The following is a 25,123-nucleotide window of genomic DNA, read 5'->3' as shown; positions in this document are numbered from 1 at the left end:
ACTAAGAATAATAATCATTCTAATCTTAAGTTAATTTAGAAAAACCCAAATATGATAAGCTTGTAACGGCTAAAAATGTTCATCACGAATCAGGTTTTGCGAACTTGCTCAACCGATTCACTTAAAAGATCCGACTCTTGTTTGCGACTCGGACAAGCCTTGAATCCGTCTAAAATGATTGCTTTCGCAATGTTGCATACTCTCATTCAAATATCCTTGCCCCTACACTTATAGGAAAATGTATTTATGATGACCTTTATCTGGATTGCCATCCTTGGTCCGGCTGGATGGATCCCACAGAAAACGGCCTCGACCGAGAAGGATGCCTCCAGAGTCCAGGTGGATATCAGACACATCTTTGTAGTGTTGTGTTTGAGTCGTACATGATTATAAATGATTTGGAACCCATTTTTAACCCATATCTGCTTTAAATCAATAAAAAGGTGATTTGTTTGGTAAATGAATCTAAAATGAGCACTTAAATGATTAAGCTGTCTAAGATTAAATCCAACTCAATAAAGCCGGTCTGTTCTTTTCTTGTTAACTGGCTTAGATCCACTTTTGAATTGTAAAACTGTGCTCTTGATATCATCACATTCACAATAATTTCTGAAACCACAAATTGACTTAAGCTGAAGTGAGGAGTAAATCCCTTTAATAAAACTCATGAAAGGCAGTATAAGGAAGGAAAAACACTAAAAGCAAGATGATAACATTTACAACCACAAAAAAAAACCTACTGTACAACCCTAATAATGCTGCTGTCTGATGCATTGTCTGTTTGAAGTTCTGTCTGTACTGAAAAAAAAAATCATTCATTTTGTAACGTGGGGAGGACTGGAGTGAAAACTTTATTGTGATTAATCATGGCATAGCCTTGCATACACGTGTATGACTCAACTTGGCTGTAGAAATGAGACCGTTTCTTCAAAATGGAACAACAGAGTATCACTTGTATAGGATGTCATAGTGGCCTGGGCGGTAGAGCAGGAAGATGCGTGGCTCACTTCCTTCAGGGAAAATATGATGGTTCACCGTTCCACCCTCTCCTCTGTCCATGTATTCCACTAATATGGGCACATTCAGTGCCTGGGCTAAGGCAATGATATGTATGTGGTCGCTCTCTTTCGACATGGGTTCCACCTCCTAAAAAATAAAACATGGATTATTAGAAGTTAAATTCTGACCACTGTCTTAAACTAGTTCACAAATAATACTCTTAGGTGTCACTCACCTGCTGGCAAAACTCTTTGACAGAACGGCCGCCCTCTATGAAGTGCTGAAAGAACACATGCTCCCGCTGCAGGTATCCCGAGGTGAGAAGCCTCAGGTAAACCACTATGTAGTCAGACACACTCTGGTCATTGAAGGAGGTCAGCAGTTCACCAAGCGATTGCTGCTTTTCACACAGCTCAATCAGGTCCATGAACTGACAAAGGAGAGAAACCACAGTGAGCATAAACATGAAGCAAAAACATAAAGCATGAACAGTTACAGGACTTAAAGGGGTGATTCACTGCTGACAAGGTAAAAGACAAAAGTTGGCTGTGCAGTAGAAACTTTTTCTTTTTTTACTAATGTAAACTGTAAAAAATGTAAACTGTGCTACACAAGTAGAGAAAACAGACAAATGGCAGTTATGAAAACTGGAACACCCATAATGCACTGGGCTCAAAGTACAATCTCTAGTTATTGTTGTAAGAAGTTGCCAGATGACGCACATACATCTTTTAGTGGGCTTTTGGTGAAAACTAAACACTCGGGTGGACTTGTACTCAAACTTGACAGGGACTTTTTAAATACAGTCAAATACACTGTGTGTTAACAAAAAAATAAATAACAACAAAATTGAAATGACGACATGCTAAACGTCCCCCAGTCAAACTCATTAGTTAAAGACTTGGACTCGACTTGAACTCTCAGCGATGTATTCGGACCCAGTGCTGTATACTACCCACATTGTAACAAAATAAAGCTGGCTGAAAATCTGTGAACTACCATTAAAAGCACTGAGCTTTGAATTTGAGATGGCATGTCATTTGAGCATAGTTTATAACTGATACATTTTTCAACTCACAGTGTTGTGAAAGTCCTCGATAGTGAATTCGGTAAAGCCCTGGTTTACAAGGTCCAGCTTGCTCTTAGCTGCCACAGCTTTAAACCTATAGTGCCAAAATTGAGACAGGTCTGGTACTTAGACATTCACTACAATGACAGAAAGAAAAAACATTTACAAAATGGTACTTTGCGTAAATAAGGTTGCTGATATCTCCAGAATTGCTGCAAATTGTCCAAATAAAATAAACGGTATCTGCTTTAAGCACCCAAATCAAGCAGTACGCTACCTTTGCAGCTCTTTGCCGTCGTCCAGTAGTGACTCCAAATGTGCAAAGCCAAAAGCTCTGTAGAAACAATTTCCATCTGGCCGTGTCTTACGAATGTGTGTATACTTTTTGTGAAGGTCCTATAAACAAGATAACAGTTTTACAGCAGGTTTCAGGCACTTGCTACATGTAAAGTAAGCTCGTGAAAATGTGGTGACCTTTATCTTGAGCTGGTAGATGGTGTCCTCTGCAGCATATTCACCCTGAAGCACATTCAGATCTTGTCTGTCCGACACTAAAGGGTTACTGGTGGCTATCTATTTAAATAAAATGAGCAATTAGAGGGTTAATTCATTTAGTCATCCTCATGTTGTATGAAATTAAAGAACAGCATAAACATTCTACCTAACATTTCTCTTACACAGAAAAAAGAAAAATAGCTTTGAGAAGAGGGTAAATGATCTCAGACCGGTATGTTTGGATGAACTTTCCTCATTTCTTTGTAAAAGAAACAGCTAACAATTTGACAAAAACAAAATTATCAGTGATTTGTTCAGTAACAGTTAGTATAGATCTAAATTAAAAGCCTATTTTTAAAACTGGCATTACTTTGAACACTCACCTCTTGCTGAATACGGTCCTGCTGTGCCATAATGGCTTCATCATATGCAAGGCAGTTCACTCCTGCAAAACAAATAAATAAATAAAGTGTATATGCACAGAGAGAGTAAAAAAAGAGAAGAAAAAAGTTTTAGACACTTGCCACACAAAAACCTGGACCTGATGTTATTGGTAATGTGCGGACTTGCGTCACATTCGGACGTAATGTAAACAAAGTCGTGTGTGAGGAGTCTTTTAACCATCTGACTCACTATAATAACCGTGCATAACTGTAACCACACAACTACAACACAAACAGATTCACCACTTAAGTTACCTCCATAAACGCCGAGTGAATATTAGTGTATATTACAGTTTACAGCTGGAAGATTGGGATTTATTTTTGGTTAAATGAGCCCAGGGTTTACTCTTTGTACAGCGAATGCTCTGCATTTCCTCCTCTTGCTCGTCCAGCAGCTAAAGCCTAATTTTCTAATGCAAGCTCCCTCATGCAGGACCCTGCGAGGTGTTTTGCTGAAGCGTGTCCGCTGATCTTTTAAACGGCGTGATGAATGTTATTTTTGCACTTACCCTCCATCTCTCCCTGTGATGATTCCTGCTTCTCATCCGCCATCTTGATCGAGTTCTTTTTCCACCGCCCCCTCTCTCATGTACACTTCCGGGTCGTGCCATTCAGTCACAGGATCACACATGGTACCAGGGTTTTGTTTTAAACGGAGTACAAATGTTATTCTCCAGACTTGCAGTGTCGCTGAGGACCATTCCAAAGCTGAACAGGGCACACAGATGGCATCATACTAGTTTGACAAGTTAGTGTATATTACTGATTATGTGACATTTCCATAGAAGCTAATAGCAATTTTAAAATGGTTACATCTTAACCTGTTACATACTTGTATTTAACATGTATTAACCTCATGCGTTAACACTGCTCTGGGAGATTTATATTGCACCAAGAAAAATTGCTAAATGAATTACCATTACCAAAAGGGTTTCTATACAGTTGTCTGACATTAGTCGAAAAAAATAAAATAAAAAATTGAGCAGCATACTCCTCCTAGGTTTCTAATTTGCTAATATGGTCGTTTTATTCATTAATTCCTTTATCTTTAAATTACTTATTGCACTTTAAAGGGGATGATATGCATTTTTGTTCTATATTCTAACTATTTACAACTTCTGTTCACAGATGAACTAATTGAAAATATGGACAAAAAAGCAACATGGGACAGATTCTATACAGAAAATGGAAGCAAAGGCCAATTCAAAAATTTTGAGTGGTTCTTTGGATTCCACTCAGTCAAAGACTTCATTCTTCCTATACTTCAGACCATGTCTCATTCAAACAGTGGTCCACTGAACATCCTGGACATGGGTTGTGGCACGTCCGCATTAGGACCTTGTATCTACAGAACCTCTCCATGTGCTGTGAAGGTCATCTGTGCTGATATCTCTGCAGTTGCAGTGAAACTTATGGAGAAGCACAGTAATTCTACATTGGTACAGCCATGCAATCCATCATCGGATCTTGCCTTCCTGGAGATGGACTGCACACAGTTGAGAGGATACTTTGTGGCCAGAAGCCTGGATTTGATATTAGACAAGGGTACCACAGATGCTTTAGTTAGGTCTAAAGAAGGTCAAGTTAAGGCTGGACAGATAGTGAAGCAATGTTTACAGGTGCTGAAGCCCTCAGGGACTCTCCTACAGTTCTCAGATGAGGATCCTGATGCCAGGCTTGTATGGCTTGAGAGAGAAGTTAGAGGAGCAGAACTGCCAGCTGATGTAGGAGTTCAAGAGGTGGGAGAATTGAGAGGGGTCAGCTATTTTTGCTATCAGATTTCTCCTCAAACTTCTGAAAGGGTTTCCAAGTGAAAATACAGTCTTTGTACAAAGATAATAATTTTTTTTTCCTTTCACAATGCACTTGCCTGATCAAAAACCCATTTAGATTGTTTGCATCATAAAAATAAATGTTTTGTCTTGTGGTGCTTAATTTTTTTTTTATTAGGTTTTATTAGGTGTTATAGAGGTTTAATTGCCTCTGAACAATGCCTCATTTTATGGCCATACACAACGAGAACTGAGTGGATTTACAATCGCAAGTACGCGGTCTCTCTCCTGTGTACAGATTACATCGGGGTGCCTAAACGCAGTCCTGGAAGGCCAGTGTCCTGCAGAGTTTACCTCAAACCCTAATTAAACACACCTGAACCAGCCGATCAAGCTCTTACTAGGCATGCTAGAAATTTCCCGGCAGGTGTGTTGAGGCAAGTTGGAGCTAAACTCTGCAGAACACCGGCCCTCCAAGATCGAGTTGTGGTCTTCTGTCTGTGTTTTATGACCAAGTTATTCACTGGCCAGTAGGGGGCAGAAGCTGAATTATAAACAAATAATTAGAGGTTTACTACAGTATGACACCTTTCCATCCGCACCAGCATTAACTTCTTGCTTGCCCAATTTTCCTGCTTGTAACGCATCAACTTTGAGGACAAAATGTTCACTTGCTGCCTAATATATCCCACCCACTAACAGGTGCCTTGATTTAAAGATAATCAAGTTATTTACTGTTCCTCTAATTATTTAATACCTTTAAATAAAGAACCACATATCAACAACTTCACAATGTTTTATTATTCTGTATCACAAATGATGAATAGGCTTGTAAAAGAACTATAATATTTATGTGTAGGTATGACAAGCCAACTTAAAGTCTCTTCGTGGCTATCTTTCTTATCAAATAAACAATAAAACACCAAATCACAGAATCAAAATAACTGCAAAAGCAAAGCAATCACACAAACATTAACTATCAGGTCAAAATAGCTGGTAGTACTCATGCATTTTTAAGAACAGAAATGTTTTCAGCAGAAGTGAACATCTGATAAAGAACTTGACAATATGAACATGTCTATAATCATCAATGAACATTCAACAGGAAAGACGGGTATCTATTGAACATCAAAATCCTGAAATGACTGGCAACCTAAGTGAATTTCAAGGGTTGTTCAACCTGTCATTTAACGACTGAAGCAATCTACCAAGTGTTTGGAGTTCCACGATCCAGCATTGTTGGCCAAGAACTGCATACTGACTTGAGTCTTGGTCTCCTGATACAGCTGGGCAGCCATCTAGACAGAACCAAACAAATGAGCCGTTTACAACAACAGACCACATAGGGCACAAAATGGCACATTTATATACATTTAACCTCAGTTTTAACCAAATATTTAGGATAAAATGTCTTACATGTGCGTGGATATAATCAAAACTAAAATCAATACACATATTTTAGCACTGCGGTATGTGGGGAATGACAAAAAGTCATGGTGGCCTGCAAGCGCGGAGACTTTTCTGAAGCAGAAGTACAACGCTCTTTTACAAAGCCTGCTGGACGATCCAGGACCGCTTACAAATGGAGAACTAAGAGAGGAAAAAAAGGAAGATCAAAACAAAAAAGTGATGAATTTATTGCAATATTTGTTGTATTCATATATTTTACAGTTATTTGATATATCCAACTATAGGAGACATTGCAAAACGAGTGGTTGAACAAACAAACACAGGCAGTGATCTTGAGCTCCTTGTATGATACTGTACAAGCACTAAACCTTTGCATAAGAGAAGATGGTCATTAACTTGTTTATTTAGTACGACTGACTTCTTGATTGCATAACCAGTGGTGCTGTCCAGAATCTCAATACTGGAGTCTCCCAAACACCAGCTGACACTGAGGTCTCTGCAGTGGTCTGTTTCTCATCAGGCCCCACATGCTCTCCACTCAGAAAGACGATGGCGGTTTGTTTGAATGAAGGAGGCAGTGCTTCATTCCAGCCTGTGCCCAGACGCTTGTTAACTATATCAGACACTTTCTCTGAGCTGTACCTGGAATCACCTAGGCAAAGTACAGAAAATGTGAATAAATATTCTCATTTTTCTGGCAGCTTGGATGACTTCAAAACAGTTTCGATCGAGATCCAATTACGATATTTGGAGACATTTGGAGCGTTCTGTTACCTGCCAATGCGAACAGCTTACCAAGTGCAATGCTGGTAATGTAGACTGGATTGATGAAATGACTCAGTAGTGCCCCTTGCACTCCTGTGACAGTCCAATGGGTGAGTTTGGCACTGTCAGACATGCAACAGATGCGAGCACCCCACACACTTGGAAGCAGGAAGGCAGCAGGGATGAGAGAGCCTTTAGCGTGGCACTGCAGCTTCAGAGTGGAGTAGGCACTGCTTTGAGACTGTCTGGAAGTGGGAAGACATTTGCATACATCTTTTTTTCAACTATTCATTGTCTAAATACCCTTAATATACACAATAGAGAGTTTTCTAAAATACAAAGCAGTAAGCAGACAACATAAGAGTTTAAGAAAAGTAATTAAAATTACAAAACTGTGCACTGTGCTGCTCCTTAGGGGGCTTTGTTAGTGTACAAGTGAAGGTAAATGTGTGGCTTGAGCTGAAGCAGTCGTTCAAATGGCACACTTTCCAATATGGAGCGCTTCTTCAGCTCTGGATCAGCACTGTAGAACAGCAGGAGCTGCTTGTACATGTACCTGTGACACCAGACAGACTAAATATATATATATATATTAGACACACAAAACAGCATTCATATAAAGCAAATCAAATCTCTTCATCTCTCTCTCTCTGTACGTTTAAGAATGGAAATGCCTTCTATATGAAATTTGTTTGCCCCTTTTGAGGGCTCTGCGGGCGATGACAATGGCGTGGCAGTCATGGACGACAGATCCTGTGTATGAAAGCCAACTACTGCAGCAGTTCTGACCTGATCCCAGAGCTACCACTTCATATTCCTCACAGCGCTGCCCACCTGTGTCAAGCACCTCTGACGCACACATCAAGTATGTATCAAATGATTGCATGGTGTTTTTCACTCACGCACATATTACCAAGCATAATGGCTTTAGACATGCACAAACATTTGGTTTTCTGTTAAATTAAGTTGTGGATTCTGTCCGTCAGGTAGGTAAAATGATCTACCAGGCTAACATAGTTGAGGTTTTGTCAAAATTGACAAATGACAAGAATGACTATTGTGATTTTCTTGGTAGTATCAGTAAAAACAGATTGAAAATTACAAACTGAACATGTTAAGAATTTTTTTACTGTCTTAGGGTTTCCTGTTTTGATAAGATAATGGTATGATTTCCAGGTATTGTTCATTTTCTTTGCAAAGTAAATGTAACTTTTTATGAGAAAAATATACATTTATAAATGTTTATCTGAGAAAAAATTAATAATAGCTTTTTAAAATAGATTTTAAGGGATTATAATATGATTAATAAAAAGGAAATACACTTACAAATGAGAAATCTTAATTATAAAGGACAAGCTAAGTATAAATCTGAACTATTGGCCCAACAGAAAAATCTTATTGGTTCAGTCTTTAACCATAAACAAAGTGTGGTCTTCTTTCAAAGCACCAATGTTCATAATTTATTTTATTTTATTTTGAAATAAGTTTTATTTGTATAGTTTCCATTTTCAGTATAGTAATTTCCAAGACTTTAAGTCATTTTGGTGTTTATTGTCATTTTTATTATTTATTGTCTTGTCTTTATTGTGTCAGGATAGTTTTAATTCATGTTTATTTTGGTTTTAATTGTAGTTAATTCAGTACATCAAGTTAAACTAACTGAAAATAAGAAATGTTAACTTTGGCAAAAGCTAAATAAATAGTTTTGTGTATTTTATTTAAAGTAACAAAATTACGTTTATGGTTTTCAGTTAATTCTAATAACGTTGTCTCACACTCACCTCTCTCCATTACAAAAGCAGCGAAGCAGCTCTTAGTGTTGTGATACTGAGGACATTCTCTGAGCAGCTTGTCGAAACGCTCAGTACACAGAGCTGTTACGCGACATTTGTGCCAGTCTGTGAATGTCACTGAAAGAGCAAGAGTTTGAGATAACACAACAGTAGTTCTGGTAGGGAAGAAACATCTGCAACCAAACATAATGTAATTTTTTTTTTAACTCCAGTCAAACCTCCAGTTCTCTGGTCCCTCCGAAGAGACCCATCTGTATTGTCCTCCAGTTCTTCTAGGGGGGTTTCACCTCCTGTAATACTACTCAGACTCCATGCAGAAGGGGAGTTTGGGCCAGACTCCAACGACTGGTCTTCTACAGTATGTCGTCCCGCAGCAGAGGGCACTTCAGTGTCAACAAAGTGGCACAACTCTGGGTCGGTGGGTTGACTCACTTCTCCAGTAGATGGAGAATCTTCAAACTCATTTTTAGGGGTCTGAGTCCTGAACCTGGTCCCGTGGATGCCAAAGGTACCCTCCCTTTCAGCGTTAAAGTGCATCATTAGAGTGGCAGTAATTCGTGGAAGCCGCTTCCCCTCTAGAATAATACTATGATTTGCCATCATCTGCTGTAAGATTTTAAAATGTATAAAACACTGCAGAATACAGGCCTGTCTGTGATCATATTAATACACGACATAAACATGTTGGTCTTTTAAAATGATTATTAATAATAACAACAATAATTAAATAAAACACAAAATACCTACTCCCACACACACACAACAACATTTTTTTTAAATGCCACATTAAACCAAAACTTTTGACATTTAATAATAAAAAAATGTGAGTCAAGTGGATCAACTTTGATATAAAAAGGTCAATAGTATATAATAATAATTGAAATATAATCCTTTTAAAGACTTATTATAAGTGAGACCTCTATTAGAAATTCAAGTCTGTAAAGTAGGAACTGTTTAAAACTTTTTTGCAACGATATGTACGCAAATAATAACAGTTAAGATCTTTCCATAGCCTTTCCATGCGTTTGCCCAGCAGGTGTCACCAGCGGACAGGGTATTATTGATTTGTAGCGCCTATTTCATAACAGATAGTCTTTGATTTGGCAGCAGCTCTAGTCAGTCGCACAAATTACAAACCTTCTGGGGATTTTTTAAATTACGATTATATGCATTTGATTATAAAAAGTAGTAAGATCATTTTTCACACTATATAATAGCCAACAATTAACTGGTTACGTATATGGAACTTTCCCAATGATAATAGTCTAGTATATAACATGCATTTTCTCCTCATATCATTTTGTCACTTTTGTGATATCACTTTATGATTTATGAGGTGAAATTCTTATTACATAGAGTCGATATTACCAAAATGTAAAGTGACAAGAATGACCCTCCTCCATGACAATCACGCATCCCGCCTGCAATGAAGTCAATCATCAATTGGCCGACTTTGCTTGTCAATCAACATCGCAACAACAGGAAAACGGTTTGCTTCTTTTATCGGATTGGTCGACAGCATTGTATTCCCGCCCACTCATCCAATCACTGCGCTTCGTGAATGAAACGTCGTGGCGGTGGCGCGAGTTTTATATTTAGAGCGCTTTAGGTCGGCGGGAGATAGAGCTCTGTGGCTCAGAGTCTGAATATTTATTTGTTTGTTTTGCACTTCTTCTGGTGGAAAGTGTCAAAAATAAAAGCGTTTCGATGGAGGACTTTGGTGTTTATGCCATATTTGGAGTAGATGAACCACCACAGCAGATTTTGAGGTAAAATTCACTGAAAAACAAACATGATTGGAGATGCATTGTATGCAATTGGCTGTCTATTTAATATTATTTTAATGCAAGTTATGCTGTGCACGCTTACAGTGATTCAGGTCGTTTAATGCCCGACATATATTCAGATAGCTTCATATGTTAATATTTCTAAGCTGTCTTGATTGTACACTGCAGACTTTCTGCCTCCCGCCTCGTAAAGTTCTTGCGACCAACACAGATGTGCACGATGTCAGCAGTACTGTAGATGCTTGTCTCGGTAACTATATGTTGAATCTGTGTTCTGTATTTGAGTTGATTGTATTCTTCATCATGTATTCCCCACAACAGGCCTGATGTGTGGCAGAGCTCGACTGAGATCCAGCCTGGTGTCCAGCTGATGGTTCTCTTCACCAGAGGAGACTGGGGAGAGAGAGAGTCAGTCTCTGTGGAACTTGCTGACGAGAGGAACATACCCATTAACATGGGAAAAATAACACCATTCAATAAGTACGTTTACCATTAACGTTACGTCAGTTCAGTATGATTTCATCACAACCTTGAATGCCTTAAGTTACCTTACTCTTCTCTCAGGTGTCTGTCATGGGAATCTGGTGAGGATGGTGTCTGGTCCAGTGGAGCAACCCTAAATGTAAAACTCACTGGGGTAAGAGACCGTACAAGCTCAGCCTTATTTTGTGTTACACAACAAAATCCCACATGAAATCTGGAGCCATTTTATTACATTTTCAGTCAATCAAACATTCAATGGACAAAACCAAGTCCTCGTCAATCATCCATTTTATTTGGATGTGCGTCACAAAAATTAAAACTGTCAATATTTCCTTTTTTTCGCAACATTTAGAAAAATTTCCAGTCAAACTAGCTACAATCTTTGCTGAAAGCCTTATCAAATTATTTTTTGATATATAAGAAATAAAATGTATTGCATCCTGTGTGAAGACCTTTGTACCTGTGCATATACAGTAACTGACCCATGATCTTGTTTTCCAAAGGGTATTGCAGAGTTTTTGGATCCGGGGCTGACTCTTTCACAGATGGAATGCACTCCAGAGGTGAGTTGAACCTGCCGGAGTTAGATTCACTGTGTATTTGCCTGTACTTACCTGCAGTGTCTTCTCTCGATTCATTTTTTCCAGTGTAACCCCACAGTACCTGCAGTAAGAGAATGTCTGGGCAAGAGAAAGTGGACTCAGGGAGAGGAGGAGGAAGAAGAAGAAATTAATGAAGGTAGGGGCAAGGAAAACATCTGTCCTAATGCCTCTGATAAGGTGACGCCTCAAAGACGGAGCAAGAACAATCACCGTGGAGGTCAGACGCGTCTGTTCTCACAACAGGAGCAACAGACTGCAGCTTCCAGTTCTCAGAGCCACAAAGCTAAAGGCAAGCAGGCCAAAACGCCCTTACAGACTGGTGAGTGATCGTTCTCATTGCTTACATGAATTATGTGATATGATAGTTATTGTATGTTCAACACTGTGACTTTTTCAGCTCCACTGGACAAGCCATCAGGTCGCTGGGGTCAAACTCTCTGTCCCATTGATCCCCAGACAGCCATTATGATTGGAGGACAAGGTGCCAGAATGCAGTTCTGCAAAGACCCCATTTGGAAACTGTGCACAGGTAAGCATTTCACATTATGTTTCCGTCTCATCATGTCAATAGATTAGGAATGCAGCAATTATAGATTTTGTTGGTAAGATAATTTCACAACACTACTAATGTATAAAATCACATGAACACTCTTCAGATTTTAAAGTGTAATTTATATAAAATACTAATTAAGGCAAACAAATGTTCATCTCTCCCTTTGCAATTAAAAAGAAAAAAAGGCTTTCAGTTTTTGCATTCTTTCTACATTTCTTTTGTACCTAAGGTAGAGAACTTGGAATCCTTGTTGTTGTTGTTTTTTACTTATATTAATAATAATATAATAAGACGAATATTACTATTACCATTATTTATCCCCCTGGGGAAACTGTTACTAATGATGGGAATTAACTGAACTGTTATTGCCATCAACTGTCATGCATGAGTATTAATTTTAATAATATTATTAATAATTAATCAAATATTTGGCCTGAGAAAATTATGTCTATTATAATTAAATGCACAGCTAGATGTGCATTATCTATTTTGTAATATAATATGCTTCTTTAGTGGCAACTTTTATGGCAATATTTCAGTGATGCACTGGTCATTCTTGGACTGTGTACCCAAAATGCTCTTAGACTATTGAATAAAGGCATTTTTTGGTGGAAATGAAGCTTTGCTGTTTGGTCTCTGTGTCATAATTAATCTAGTGTGTGAAGTAGCCTCCGTGTCTCTGATAAGCACAGCACTTTAAGTTTGTGCACCGCTGGTGTAACTTTTTGTTTTGCGCAAGTTGCAACCGTTCCGTTGCGTGCAACAAAAAAACTGTAGTGGAGCCTCTACAGTTAATTAACTGTGACGTTTTAAAAGTGATTAGTAGTGAAATTGGTTAGTCACTGCATTCCTTCCTACAGTGGATTGCAATATGTTATTAATTGTTTTTATTTGGTATATGCAACTCAACTCTTATTGTTTTTCAGAGGATCTTTCTTGGGTACCTGCTGAAACCCTTGCAGAAGGACCCACCCCGGAGGCCCGCATAGGTCACACAGCGACCTATGACCCGGAATCTAAGCGTATTTTTGTGTTTGGCGGCTCAAAACATAAGAAATGGTTTAATGATGTTCACATCCTAGACACACAAACCTGGCGTTGGACTTTGGTTGAGGTTAGTCTGCAGTTGATTCTAAGATTAACAACAAAAACCTTCAAAACACTCAGAACTATACAGTATTGCTGTATATAACACATGACTCGGAACAAAATATTTGTTTTTGTGTTACAGATGTGATCTTGTTGTAGTCCATAGTAAATCCAGGTTTAATAGTTTTAGCCAGTTGATTATTGAATATATTAAAAAGCTTATTTTAATTAAATTAACCCTTTTAGGCGCAAGGAAAAGTGCCTCCTCTGGCCTATCACAGCTGCAGTATGTTCAGAGGAGAGCTCTTTGTGTTTGGAGGAGTGTTTCCTCGCCCACACCCGGAACCAGACGGCTGCAGTGACTCCATCTACATCTTTAACCCTGAAATGGCCATCTGGTATCAACCTATTGTCAATGGAGAGAAGCCTGCACCACGCTCTGGGTAGGGAGCTCATGTCTTTTTATTCAAAGTTGCATGATGTAATTTCATTAATTGCTTCACTGATAGCGATGTTTCAAAACTGTTTTCAGCTGTACATGTGGCAGATGAGTATTTTCTTTTTGATTTATTTGTACAGGCACTCCGCATGTGTGATGCAGGGGAGGATCTTTGTGTTTGGTGGATGGGACACCCCTGTGTGCTTCAATGACATGTACATGCTAGACCTCGGTAAATACTGCAAGAATTGTTACGCTTTTCAAAACTTACCGTATTTTTCGGCCTATAAGTCGCACCTGAGTATAAGTCGCATCAGTCCAAAAATACGTCATGATGAGGAAAAAAACATATATAAGTTGCAATGGACTATAAGTCGCATTTATTTAGAACCAAGAACCAAGAGAAAACATTACCGTCTCCAGCCGCGAGAAGGCGCTCTATGTCTTCAGTGTACAGGAGCACAGAGCAGCATAGAGTGCCCTCTCGCGGCTGGAAACGGTAATGTTTTCTCTTGGTTCATGTCAAATTAATTTTGATAAATAAGTCGCACCTGACTATAAGTCGCAGGACCAGCCAAACTATGAAAAAAAAAGTGCGACTTATAGTCCGGAAAATACGGTATTTGATTTTTAGATTTTTCTGCATATTTAATATCTGGTATGACTTACATTGTTTTTAAATAATAATTACTGAAGGGGCTCTTTTAAAAAGTGAAGTAGTCAGCTTAAAATATCACGTTGTCACAACCTATTTCAGGCTTGATGGAGTTTTCTGCTGTGAAGACCAGTGGAACAGCTCCCTCTCCCAGAAGGTATTTAAAATGTGTGACAATTCATTCTCAGAGTAAAAAAAAGATGAAGAACCATTCTTTGAAAACATGCTCTCTACTGCAGATTAAATGTTTAAATAATTCAATCAGTTGTCTTATTATAATGGTCACATGACTGGCCATATGTATTGAGATGTATTGAGTATTTGACCTCTGACCCTTCCTTCATCACAGCTGGCATGGCTGTGCGGTTCTTTCAGACTGCAGCTTCCTGATCTATGGGGGCTACAATGGAAACAACGCACTGAGTGATGCATTCATCTTCAACACAGGTGAGGATCGTTCCGTTGCCAGGATTCTGATTGCTACTCATGTACATTATTGTTCAAAAGTATGGGGTCGGTAAGATTTTCATGCAGTTAAATATATCTTCTACACCGTTATATTCATTTAATCAAAAATACAGTAAAACAGAAATATTGTAAAACATTTGAATTTACAATGAGTTTGTCTGTTTTAATACTTTTAAATGGATTTATTCCTGATGTTTTTTTGCAGCCATTACTCTAGTCTTCAGTGTCACATGATCCTTCAGAAATCATTCTAATATACTGATCTTGTAGAAACAGATTCATCTTCTTTTTTTTTTTTTTTGTGCCATAAATGCTGTTGACAGATTTTAAGATTTCTATGTGACCTGCAATAAATAATAAATATATATAAATAAATAAACATTATTATTATTATTATTATTTATTTTTATTTTTTTTCTTCAGACACTAGTTGCTGGTCATCTCTGAAACTTCCCCAGCTCAGTTCTGTACCCCGAGCTGGACATTCCATCATTACCATGCCCACCACATGCAAACAGGTAACAATATTCAAATTCAAATAATGAAGTTCAGCAAGCGCCTGCAGTTAATTATTCATAATAATTGTCTTTTTTTTTTTTACAGGGTTCTATGAATGAGCAAGATGTACTTCCAGAGTCAGCCCCACAAACACTTCTGGTTTTTGGTGGAGGTGATAACGAAGGGAGCTTCTTCTCTGACCTGTTCACTATTCCAGTAGAGGAGCTAAAAGACTAAACCTTGGTTAACATGCTTTTTTTAATATTAGTTTTATGTTGTGGTGTTTCAGATATAGTTTTTGTGTGTGTGTGTGTATAGATTGATGCTTGTTTATTTAAAGAGGTCTATTACACTTTCACTCAGGTATTTGCAGTATGTTATGAGCAAAGCATTTGTGATACAAGCCCAATATTATAAATCATTACGAGTGGAATGTTTCCTACAGAACATGACTAGATCATCAAACTATTATTGTTTCATTCACTTTTGAGTGGTTTGGAACCTGTTACGTAAATGTCTTTACACAGGTTTTTTTTTTAACAACAGTCCATAGTGATCATGACCGACAAATTCAAGAAAGTCCATATGTGTTGTGTGCTATATTGTTTGTCTTCTAAAGCCATGAAATTGTTTTTGTGACAGACCATGATAGCTTTTAGTTTATCTGATTTTTATTTTTATTTTAACATCATTACACCAATTCTGATTTAAGAATTTTGATGGAGGTGAAGTTAGGGTTAGGTTTAAGTTTTTAAGTTAAATTTTTTTTTTTGTGAATACCTGGAACAGGGGTGTTGAACTCAATTCCTAGAGGGCTGGAGCCCTGCAGAGTTTTGTCCCAACAAAGCTCAAACACTCATACCATGTAGTTTTCAAATAAGCCTGAAAGACTTGATTAATATGATCAGGTGTGTTTATTAGGGTCGAATCTAAGCTGCAGGGCCCTTGCCCTCCAGTCAAGTCTGACACTCCTGACCTAGAATGTCATTTTATTTCTCCAAAAAAACTTTTATATGGCTTCAGAAATCATTAAATGTTGCACACAATTGCTTTTATTTTCTGTGAAGGGTGACACTTTATTTTAGTGGCCAATTCTCACTATTACCTAGTTATTTATAAGCATGTCTATTATTAACATATAGGTTGTTTATTAGTACTGCTAAAGCAATTATTCTGCATGACCATATTCTATATTCCTAATCATACCCCAAACCTAAATTTAACAACTACCTTACTATTTATAAGCAGCAAATTGGGAGTTTGAGGCAAAATCATAGTTAATGGTTTGTTAATAGCGAGAATCGCACTATAAAATAAAGTGTGACCCTTTGAAGATTCTTCAAATTTTGTCCTTTTATGCTCCACAAAAATTACCAGTATTTGTTAATAGATTTACATAAGAGTCAGTAAACGATGACAGGTTATTAATTTTGGGTTCAATGTTTCCTTTATCTGTCATTTTGTGATTCACGCACCCCAAAGGGACTACGATTTGATCTGTGAGAGCTTAGCTGTGTCTGGTTTGTATATACATGCTTGGCTCTTTTTTTAATGTGAATTTACAGTTATAGCTGTAAACACTGTTGCATTAAACCTGTTCGAAATAAAACGTTATTTGAAACTTCAAATGCCTCTTTTAGTTGCGTGAACACTTCCCATTCGGTCTCTCAGCAGCCAGCACGTCAGACACGCAGCTGCTGTTTCCTGTGTCCAGGCATCCGCTCAGTTTTATCTCCACGGTAACAGCGACCGCATGATGTCACCCCACGTCTACCGTCGCCGTAACGGCCGCGAGTACCGCAGTATGCGAGCGCCGACTGCCGTCTAGAGTCTCCGCGCATGGATCCGTCAGCGCCCCTCCCCTTCTACGCTCGCTCCGGAGATCGGCCATGTTGCCTCTCGCGCTTGTTCCGGTATCAGGCACGAGCGTTTGAGCAGCTCGGCCGCAGTACACCACCGATCCGTCTCCTCTGAAACCCGTTTCACCCCAGCCCCGAGGCCAATCATGGATTGTACTACCTGACTCTGGATGTTTGTTTTCGGACGCGAGCCCTCAGACGTTTCCTTTAATTCAAGAACCGTTTGTCACCGGGATCCAGTGAGTGGCGGAAGACGGTTTCGTGGATCATGAGGGTTTTTCGGGATTGATCTTTTCTTTTTTTTTTTTTCTTTTTTTTGGAAACCTACCTTACGTTTGCTAGTCTTTCGTTATTAACGTAACAGTTGGCCCTCACGGTTGTTTCTGTACATCCGTGTTCAGTCTTGCGCCGTTTGTTTCGTTTACGGATGAGGGTTTTCACCTTTTGTTGACACTTATTTTTGAAGGTCGGTAAAATTGTGATTTTTGGTTGACCTAACATTTGATATCGCTCGCAGAGTGACCCTTTTCATGTTTTTGGCTGATTTAAGACCTGAGAGGATATGAATTGTTTTTAAACTCTTATTCGGTTGGGAAGCAGATTTAAATTTCTTAAGTGAGCAACGTCTCACGAGAAGACTTAAAATCCTTCATAAATCCTCCTCAAGGACCTGCCCTTTATTTTCAACTGGAGACTTCAAAACAAGTTTTTTGTTTATCTCCACACATGGACTGATGTTGGGCTTCAACTTGTTGATCTCTGTCTGCGTGGCTAGTTCAGGCTAGCTAGCAACACGGATCACTTCTGTCAGCTCAGACAAATAGCCTCAAACGACAAGCTTATAAATGCCTGTCAACCACTGAATACAATCTTCCATTTATATTTGTTCCTTTGGCCCTGTGTTTGAGAATCCCTGGGAGAAAATGTCAACCCGGCCTCAAGGAGCAGGTGTTATTGAGAATTCATCCAGCCAGGTGAGACACATCTTCACACTGACCACACAGAAACTTATATACGTATGAATGTGTGTTTTTATTGTTGGGAATGACGTTTGCTTTTCTATTGAATTGTATTTCCCTCAACCTTGTTGGACTAAATGACAGGTGACTGGAAGATAAACAAAAAAAAAAAACAAGTTAGTTCAGGAAGCGTTTTCTTGACTAGACATGACTTCCCTTAACAGTTCATTGAAAGGCTTGTCAAGGCGACTTTCATGTTCCTCACTGTAAATTCTGTATTTTATGGCTGATTTAAACGTGTCTTTACTGTAAGTCATTTCGTTTAGTAGATTAACGGAAAATTCTATATGCCTCGTACTAATGATCAGTGCCCTTTTTAATTCAGTAACGATGAGTTTGCCAGTGCTGATGAAGTTACCAAGCAGTTTAGACCCATCTTTCTTTAGCAGTGGTTCTCAACTAAAGGGCCAGGGTCTGCTGGGGAGCTTCAGCAAACATCCAAGCGTGCCTCAAGATGATTTAAATGTTTTATAGTATAAGCAGGAAAATATCAAGCCATTTCTTATTGTAGTTCACCCATAAACTTCTACAATATAACAATTTAATTATGTTGAGTTTACAAGTTATTTTATTTACTTATTTTAATATGTGGACACTGCTAATATCTATCTATCTATCTATCTATATATATATATATATATATATATATATATATATATATATATATATATATAATATTTCCAAAGGAGGCCTCAAGATTACTTAATATGATTTAAAATAAAACAAAAGCTTAAAAATAAGCTAAACCCATTAAATAGCCACAGTATTTCTTATTTTAATTCACCCATTAACTTCTGGAATTCAACAATCTATTTATCCTAATTTGAATTAAAAAAAATCTTATTTCAATCTGTGGAAATTTCGGTAAAATAATAATGTAAAATAATTAAAAAAAAAACTAATTTTAAAATAAAACAAGCTTTAATAAGCTTAACTAAACATTGTTTAATACAAATATAAATAAACCCCAAACTTCTGCAATTCAACTATTTAATTATCAAAATGTTAATTATAATTAATAATTTTTTTATAAATATGTGGACATTGATTTCTATATTTACATTTACATTTATTCATTTAGCAGACGCTTTTATCCAAAGCAACTTACAGATAAGGACAGTGGAAGCAATCAAAATCAACAACAAAAAAGCAATGATATATAAGTGCTATAACAAGTCTCAGTTAGGTTAACACAGTACACGTAGCATGGGATTTTAACTAATATAATAAATAAAAAGAAAACAGATAGAATAATAAAAAAAAAGAATAGAGCAAGCTAGTTAGGGGTCTTTGCACATACACACACACATACATATACAATTGCATAATAAATGAAAATAAAATAGAATACAAAAAGATTAGAAAAGTAGTTAGATTTTTTAAAGAATAGAATTATAATAGTGAGTGTTAAAGATAAAAAATATATAAAAAAAAGACTTCCAGTGAGGCCTCAACATGACTTAAATGACTTAGCTTTAAAAAATCTTTAAAATAAATGTTTATATTTTTATTATAATTCTTTTAGTCACTTATTATAATCAATGGGTACTCCTAATTTCTGTGAATTAAAAAATAAGAGACAGCAATTCAAATGTTCAAAAAGGTTGAGAAGCACTAGTCTATAGGGGAAGTCGTTTAATTGGGGAACCATGAAGATCACAGGCAGTGAGAATAACCAGCCTTGCCCCTCTAACTGTGATAAGGCACAGATTGTGGTGTGAGTGCCAAAGGATGGAAAATTGAGCCATTCAGAGTGAGGAGGAGGAAGAGGACAGATTCAGTGCTCATTAATAACTCATGGCAGTGTGACTAATGCTGACTGAGCTTTACACAATACAGGCAGCACTAACGTGTGTGTTTTCCGTTAAGCAGCTTAATGAAAAGCGAAGGACTTTATATCATTGTTCAGATCTCCGGATGCCCTCTCCGAGATCTTTCACTTCTTCTTCAGAGCGTGTCTGTTTTAGCAGAGGAAGAGTGTGAGGAGTGAATCATTGGTGTTAATCATACTAGTGAGGTCGTGGGTGAGTTTCAGCCTCCTATGTAGGAGGAGAGGTATGAAAATGTGTTATTATTTTGCATTACTCTCCATCAGGGTGGTTTAGGCACAGGGAAGGATGCTTTGCATAAAAAAGTTCGGCCTCGGAAGAATGTGTTCATATTTATGACTTCATTATTTATAACCATGTTTTGCATCTTTGGAACTTTTATCTGTCAGTGCCTCTGCTGTTTTATCATTTTAATATACATGGATCACATAAACATAATATTGTTTACATATAACTTCATGTTGGGCCTGAATTGAGGCCTGTTCTGCCTGTGACTCTGTTCTTCAGCTTCATGTTCATCCGTGTCTGGAAAGCACACCACCCCAGTAAGTGTTAACACAGGGTTTCCTTGTCCTCAGTAACTCAGTGTGTCACCTTGCTGATACTGAGACCTGACACCACAGCCCTGTGTTACAGATCCCAGAAATCCCAGACCCCACTGACTCAGATTTAGAGAGAGAGGGAGGGCCTTCACCTGTTTCTCATCCTCTGACCTCTACATTCTGATGTTTTAGCAAAATTATTTGGTTTAGGAACACCGTAAAGTTAACATGCAATCCAAATGGTTCATATTTGATTCTTTAATAAATTCTTTTTTAATACAGTGTGCAGTTATTTAGCTCATGTTGTTCCAAATGTAGTTGATGTCTCTGTATACGATTCTGTATATTAAGTGCAGCTGCACTTGAAAGCAGATGGTGGATATTTAGTTCTAATCACAGAACCAGCTTTACTCACGAGATACACATGACAATGGCATGCGATTAATCGTGCAGCCCTAGTAAAGACAATAGCACATGCTGCAATTAAATGTACATTTATTTAAAAGATGTAAATAATTTTAAAATGAATCAATTACAAGAACTTAAAAATAAGCAATACTTTAAATGGCAAAATCCTGATACTGTATTGGATATTAAAATACTTATATTGAAAGACATGCATTTACTAATGATTTGTTAGGCAGAGCTATTAAACAAAGGTGGTTAACTAATGAAGACGGGGAATGGGAGCTCCTGTGCATCTGTAATCAGGCACTGGTGTTCTCAGCATTGTCAAAAATAAGAAAATAAATAGTCAACCACTTCTGACTTCCAAACAGAAAAAAACTTATTGGTGATGCCTATAATTTAAAAAAATGCCGTCTTGAATGTGCTGTGTCACTTGGAAATATGTTACATTGCTAATGATGTTTCATGTTGATTTTCAAGTTTTGTGAAGCTATTGATGAGGTGTTTTGGTAGCTTTTGTCCATGTTAACCAGCTGTGTGTACTAAAAGGTATGGGGTGTCACAGTTTTTGAGGTTTTATGACTGAACTTTCATTAATAGTCTATAATGTCGTTGTTTGATATTACTGTTTTGGAGTGATATCAAAAATGAAAAAAATATCTTTTTGCCTGAAATGTCTTTGTACCTGCCTGGTTTTACGGCTCACATTTTGGTGAAGTCCTGGAAATGCATTCTGTGCTGTTCAGTCTGATGTGCTTTATTTGGACATCCTCCATAGTAGCACAGATCTTTGTGGGGTCCGTTGACCCTGATCAGTCTCAAAGACTCACAGTTTTCCACTGCAGTGATTTACTCCATTAGCACTTCTCGCTCCACTAGGAACATCATTGCACCGGAATCAAAAACTTTTTTTTCCAATGCCAGCAGTTTATGTATGTGAAAGTAGTAATCCTGGTGTAATCCAGTCAGTCAAAGCTGATCTACAAGGACTAGATAGCATTGCAGGCATCTAATCTTTTGAAATGCTTAGATATAAACAATCCATCCTCATGTCATGTGTAAGGATGGCTGGCAAAATATAGTAATTCCTGGATTTATGAATTGTATGCAAATGCTTCTTTAAGGTGACATCACCTTGTCGTTTCAGCAGCTCTGTTATATTATTGTTGCATCTGGAGTGGAACAAGGATCTCAATATTTCAATATCATAAATATTACAATATCTGCTAAATGCATACAATTTTATAAATAGTAAATATGTTATGACTCCTGTCTTGAGTTTCACTTAAGAAAATAAAAGTATTTTAGATGTGGTTTCTGTAAACGCATCCTTTCCCACACTTGGTTTGAACTGGTTTCAGTTTTATATATTTTTTTCATATACACAAACAAAGGCCAGTATTGACATAGAGAAGAATAGGAAAGTGCAGGTGAAAGAGTGGGTTATAAAGTCATAAAGCACGGATGCCATCTTAGTAACTTGCTTTGTTTTTCGTCGGCAGTCTTTGTGAGCTCAAATGCTTGGTTATCGAAGGCAAGAAATAAAATAATAAAAGTTTCTACATTATTTAAAGTCACCACAAGATATTGAACTGCATCCACATGTTCTCAGACTATGAGGGGATTAGGTGTGGTTAAATCTCAAGGGGTGGACGGCATGATGTCAGACACACTGTCATTTTTGATAAATTACTAGACAGAACATCAGCATGTACTCAGCTCTGTGAAAATGACTCTCGTTCAGGTCTGAAGCTTTATATGGCAGCAGGAAAGACCCACAATACGGTGATCTGACCACATTATAGTGTCTTACTGTGTCTTCTCAGATATGTTGTAATTCAGTTATATAGTGATATGAGCAAATTAATTGGACTAGAAGTCAATTGATGTTATAGCAGTTTTTGGAATAAGAACTGAAATAGTGTGTTGTTGTTGTTTTTTTGAAATACAATGCTATGAATTCACACAGATCTTTCTTTCTGGAAGCTAGAGCTGTATATTACCCCTCTCACCAACTATTGAAGTTTAAAAGCTCCCAAGAGAACTGTTTAACTGATTATTGGGGGTTGCTGCCATTTTTTTTTTTGGGAAGATTGATCAGTGGTTCTAGTGACCTTTAAGTTACTTAATGAAAATCAAATCTCCTTTGTTATACTCAGACCTTATTACAGGCAGTATGAAGAGAATGGGGAGACAGACCACTCATAGGAATATGAATGAATGAGAGAAAACATTATACTCAATTTGGCAATTCTAGAAAAGAAAGTATTGCCTTTCAGTTAAAATAGACAATTGCCTATTTGCTGATGGTATTGTCTGTTTGTTTACTTTAGAATGCACATGCTCATATGCTGGGCCTGAATTTTATGATCCCATTGTTGGTAGATTTGATTGCTGATTTGACATTTGTTATTGAAACATTTTGGCAGACAGTTTTACAGATTTTAGTATTTTCCTATACAAGTATATAGAAGCGGTGCTTTGCCTATATATATATATATATACATATACATACATACATGCATAACTACTGTTCACAGAGTGAAGTGACTTGCTATGAAAAAACTTTGCCCATATCTGTAATAAACATTGCATTTCTTCCACATGGATTGTTATGGGGGTAACATACTGCACTCTCATAAAACATAGAAGATCAATAGTGATTCACTTCCTTGACTGGATGCTTTTCATAGCAAAAGTGAAATGTACTGTTGTTCACGTTAAGCAAAGCTGGCTTTAAACACAGTTTCTCTGGTGGAGCTTTCACACCAGTCAAACAAACCTCATGATCAGGCCCCACAAAAAGCTTTAATGTGAAATTGCCCAAAGACATGAAAGCACAGCCTTCTTTGCGGCCTTCGTTCCAGTGTAACTGTTGGTTGCAAACAATTGAGTAAATTCAGTCGCATGCGTAATAAATCAGTCAAGTGGGCGTCAACAACATACCTGCCCATGACACAACCCATGTTTAGAGACTGTTTGTTTCATCACTATGTGGTAGTTTTATTTAATGTATTTATTTTATTGCTGTAATAATAGAAGGTTACACAAAATTTCAGCCAAATATTTGTAACATGCCCCCCCCCCCCCACCTTAATTATTGTGGTAGGCATCATTAGGTTGATATCTGGTACTTGTATTGACCTATAGGATACTGCATTTAAATAAACCAAATTTTATGTAAAGCGTTTTTAATTGCACTTATATTGTTGGTTATTTCTGATGTAGTTCTGCTTAATTCTAATTTAAAAGTTTCATTGTACTTTGTTTTACTGAAAATAGTTGCGTATTTATTCTTTCATATTCGCAGCTATAAATGTTTATTCATTTTATTAGCCGTGTAAAATATAAGATGGGAAAGGCAGTAGAAATATTGTAAATACTGTATGAAATGCCAAAGATGGCAATCACCTCATCCTTTGAGTTGAGATTAACTTTTCCATTGACATATCTGTGAAACTGCCACACCTAAACAAATGAAATAATCCTAAAAAAACAAGACCAGATTTACCATTCAGTGGGAGGGAATTTGAATACTGTCAGAAAGTTCAAAGTTTGGGAACATGAGGTTGGGCGGCTGGAGATTGAGCTTAATATGAGACTGTGAACATGGCGGGCTATAAACCCTGTTTAGCTCCCTGACCTTCAGCAGCTCGAACAGGGCTCACATTTACACTCGGCTTTGCATTTTTTACAACGGCGAGCATGGAGTCACTGTGCTGAGATCAAGTCCAGAGTCTGAAATGCTCTGTTTGTGTAAACTGGCCTTTCCAGTTGCACTGGGTGTGAAGTTGACTGAAGGGAGTGCCGGTGCCCTCTTTCTGTGTTCAGGAGCTTGACGTCATGTAGGGGTGTGTGTGTAAGGAAATTACAGTCAATGCTTATGTTTTATGAACTGATTTATTAGTGTCTCAGCACCTCGGTCTTTATTAGTGCTTTATTAATTTATTCATGCGTGACTGTTTTATACCTTTATGATGTTAAATATTTAAGGCACCTCACTATCCACTAGGGCTGTGCAAAAAATCAAATGCAATTTTCATGCACATCTCGTCAGTAAAGGCGCTCCTGTGATTAGAAGTACATCTCCAGCACATGCGTTCAGATCAGGGTTGCCAGGTTTTCAAAAAAAATCCTACCCACTTG

The 25,123-nt window shown here is 37.6% G+C and overlaps 4 protein-coding genes and 1 pseudogene across 13 annotated transcripts in view; 3 read left to right on the top strand and 2 right to left on the bottom strand.

Moving 5' to 3' along the window:
* Positions 1 to 627: 627 nt before the first annotated feature.
* LOC113052102 (ubiquitin thioesterase OTUB1) lies at positions 628 to 3,615 on the bottom strand. Of its 2 annotated transcripts, XM_026216432.1 has the most exons (8): positions 3,516 to 3,607; positions 2,947 to 3,008; positions 2,794 to 2,839; positions 2,543 to 2,641; positions 2,346 to 2,464; positions 2,078 to 2,162; positions 1,235 to 1,429; positions 628 to 1,146 (listed from the first exon to the last, which is right to left on the bottom strand). In XM_026216432.1, exons 2-8 carry the CDS (start codon positions 2,988 to 2,990, stop codon positions 949 to 951), a joined length of 786 nt encoding a protein of 261 aa, XP_026072217.1. In that variant the 5' UTR covers positions 2,991 to 3,008; positions 3,516 to 3,607; the 3' UTR covers positions 628 to 948. The 2 variants fall into 2 exon arrangements, with proteins under 2 accessions (XP_026072217.1, XP_026072216.1); XM_026216431.1 differs by lacking the exon at positions 2,794 to 2,839 and having other exon boundaries at positions 3,516 to 3,615.
* On the top strand, positions 3,610 to 4,936 carry cskmt (citrate synthase lysine methyltransferase). The gene is made up of 2 exons (XM_026216433.1): positions 3,610 to 3,754; positions 4,135 to 4,936. The coding sequence occupies exons 1-2, from the start codon at positions 3,670 to 3,672 to the stop codon at positions 4,818 to 4,820; spliced, it is 771 nt and encodes a 256-aa protein (XP_026072218.1). The 5' UTR covers positions 3,610 to 3,669; the 3' UTR covers positions 4,821 to 4,936.
* A 137-nt stretch (positions 4,937 to 5,073) lies between these two features.
* LOC113052437 (uncharacterized) lies at positions 5,074 to 9,283 on the bottom strand (annotated as a pseudogene).
* Positions 9,284 to 10,330: 1,047 nt separating this feature from the next.
* Positions 10,331 to 16,517, top strand: LOC113052101 (tip elongation aberrant protein 1-like). Its single transcript, XM_026216430.1, has 13 exons — positions 10,331 to 10,515; positions 10,855 to 11,013; positions 11,098 to 11,170; positions 11,520 to 11,579; positions 11,664 to 11,937; positions 12,016 to 12,147; positions 13,098 to 13,285; positions 13,507 to 13,703; positions 13,840 to 13,931; positions 14,457 to 14,511; positions 14,704 to 14,801; positions 15,246 to 15,340; positions 15,426 to 16,517. The coding sequence occupies exons 1-13, from the start codon at positions 10,454 to 10,456 to the stop codon at positions 15,555 to 15,557; spliced, it is 1,617 nt and encodes a 538-aa protein (XP_026072215.1). The 5' UTR covers positions 10,331 to 10,453; the 3' UTR covers positions 15,558 to 16,517.
* Positions 16,518 to 16,523: 6 nt separating this feature from the next.
* The window catches only part of LOC113052099 (serine/threonine-protein kinase MARK2-like), a 50,971-nt gene continuing 42,371 nt past the window's right edge, over positions 16,524 to 25,123 (top strand). For 6 of the 9 annotated variants that reach the window (XM_026216427.1, XM_026216424.1, XM_026216423.1 and 3 more), the window contains exon 1: positions 16,524 to 18,153. In XM_026216427.1, the coding sequence (XP_026072212.1) occupies positions 18,103 to 18,153 (51 nt within the window). In that variant the 5' untranslated portion in view covers positions 16,524 to 18,102. The remainder of the gene's footprint in view (positions 18,154 to 25,123) is intronic. The other 3 variants (XM_026216425.1, XM_026216421.1, XM_026216426.1) reach the window with 3 other exon arrangements.

The sequence above is a fragment of the Carassius auratus genome, chromosome 32 (assembly GCF_003368295.1).
Source record: "Carassius auratus strain Wakin chromosome 32, ASM336829v1, whole genome shotgun sequence".
Lineage (NCBI taxonomy): Eukaryota > Metazoa > Chordata > Actinopteri > Cypriniformes > Cyprinidae > Carassius > Carassius auratus.
Note: the sequence above shows the minus strand (reverse complement) of the source record. Positions and strands in the feature narration are given on the sequence as shown.

Bases quoted from the DNA above. Each gene is read 5' to 3' on its own strand.
- LOC113052102 (XM_026216431.1), bottom strand. From the start codon at position 3,558: ATGGCGGATGAGAAGCAGGAATCATCACAGGGAGAGATGGAGG. The intron at 2,163-2,345 runs GTAGCGTACTGC...TTGGCACTATAG, and splicing joins GACGGCAAAGAGCTGCAAAG to GTTTAAAGCTGTGGCAGCTA. The intron at 1,430-2,077 runs GTGAGTTGAAAA...CTCCTTTGTCAG, and splicing joins TCGAGGACTTTCACAACACT to TTCATGGACCTGATTGAGCT.
- cskmt (XM_026216433.1), top strand. From the start codon at position 3,670: ATGTTATTCTCCAGACTTGCAGTGTCGCTGAGGACCATTCCAAAGCTG. The intron at 3,755-4,134 runs GTTAGTGTATAT...TTCTGTTCACAG, and splicing joins GCATCATACTAGTTTGACAA to ATGAACTAATTGAAAATATG.
- LOC113052101 (XM_026216430.1), top strand. From the start codon at position 10,454: ATGGAGGACTTTGGTGTTTATGCCATATTTGGAGTAGATGAACCACCA. The intron at 13,286-13,506 runs GTTAGTCTGCAG...TAACCCTTTTAG, and splicing joins GGCGTTGGACTTTGGTTGAG to GCGCAAGGAAAAGTGCCTCC. The intron at 14,802-15,245 runs GTGAGGATCGTT...TTTTTTCTTCAG, and splicing joins TGCATTCATCTTCAACACAG to ACACTAGTTGCTGGTCATCT.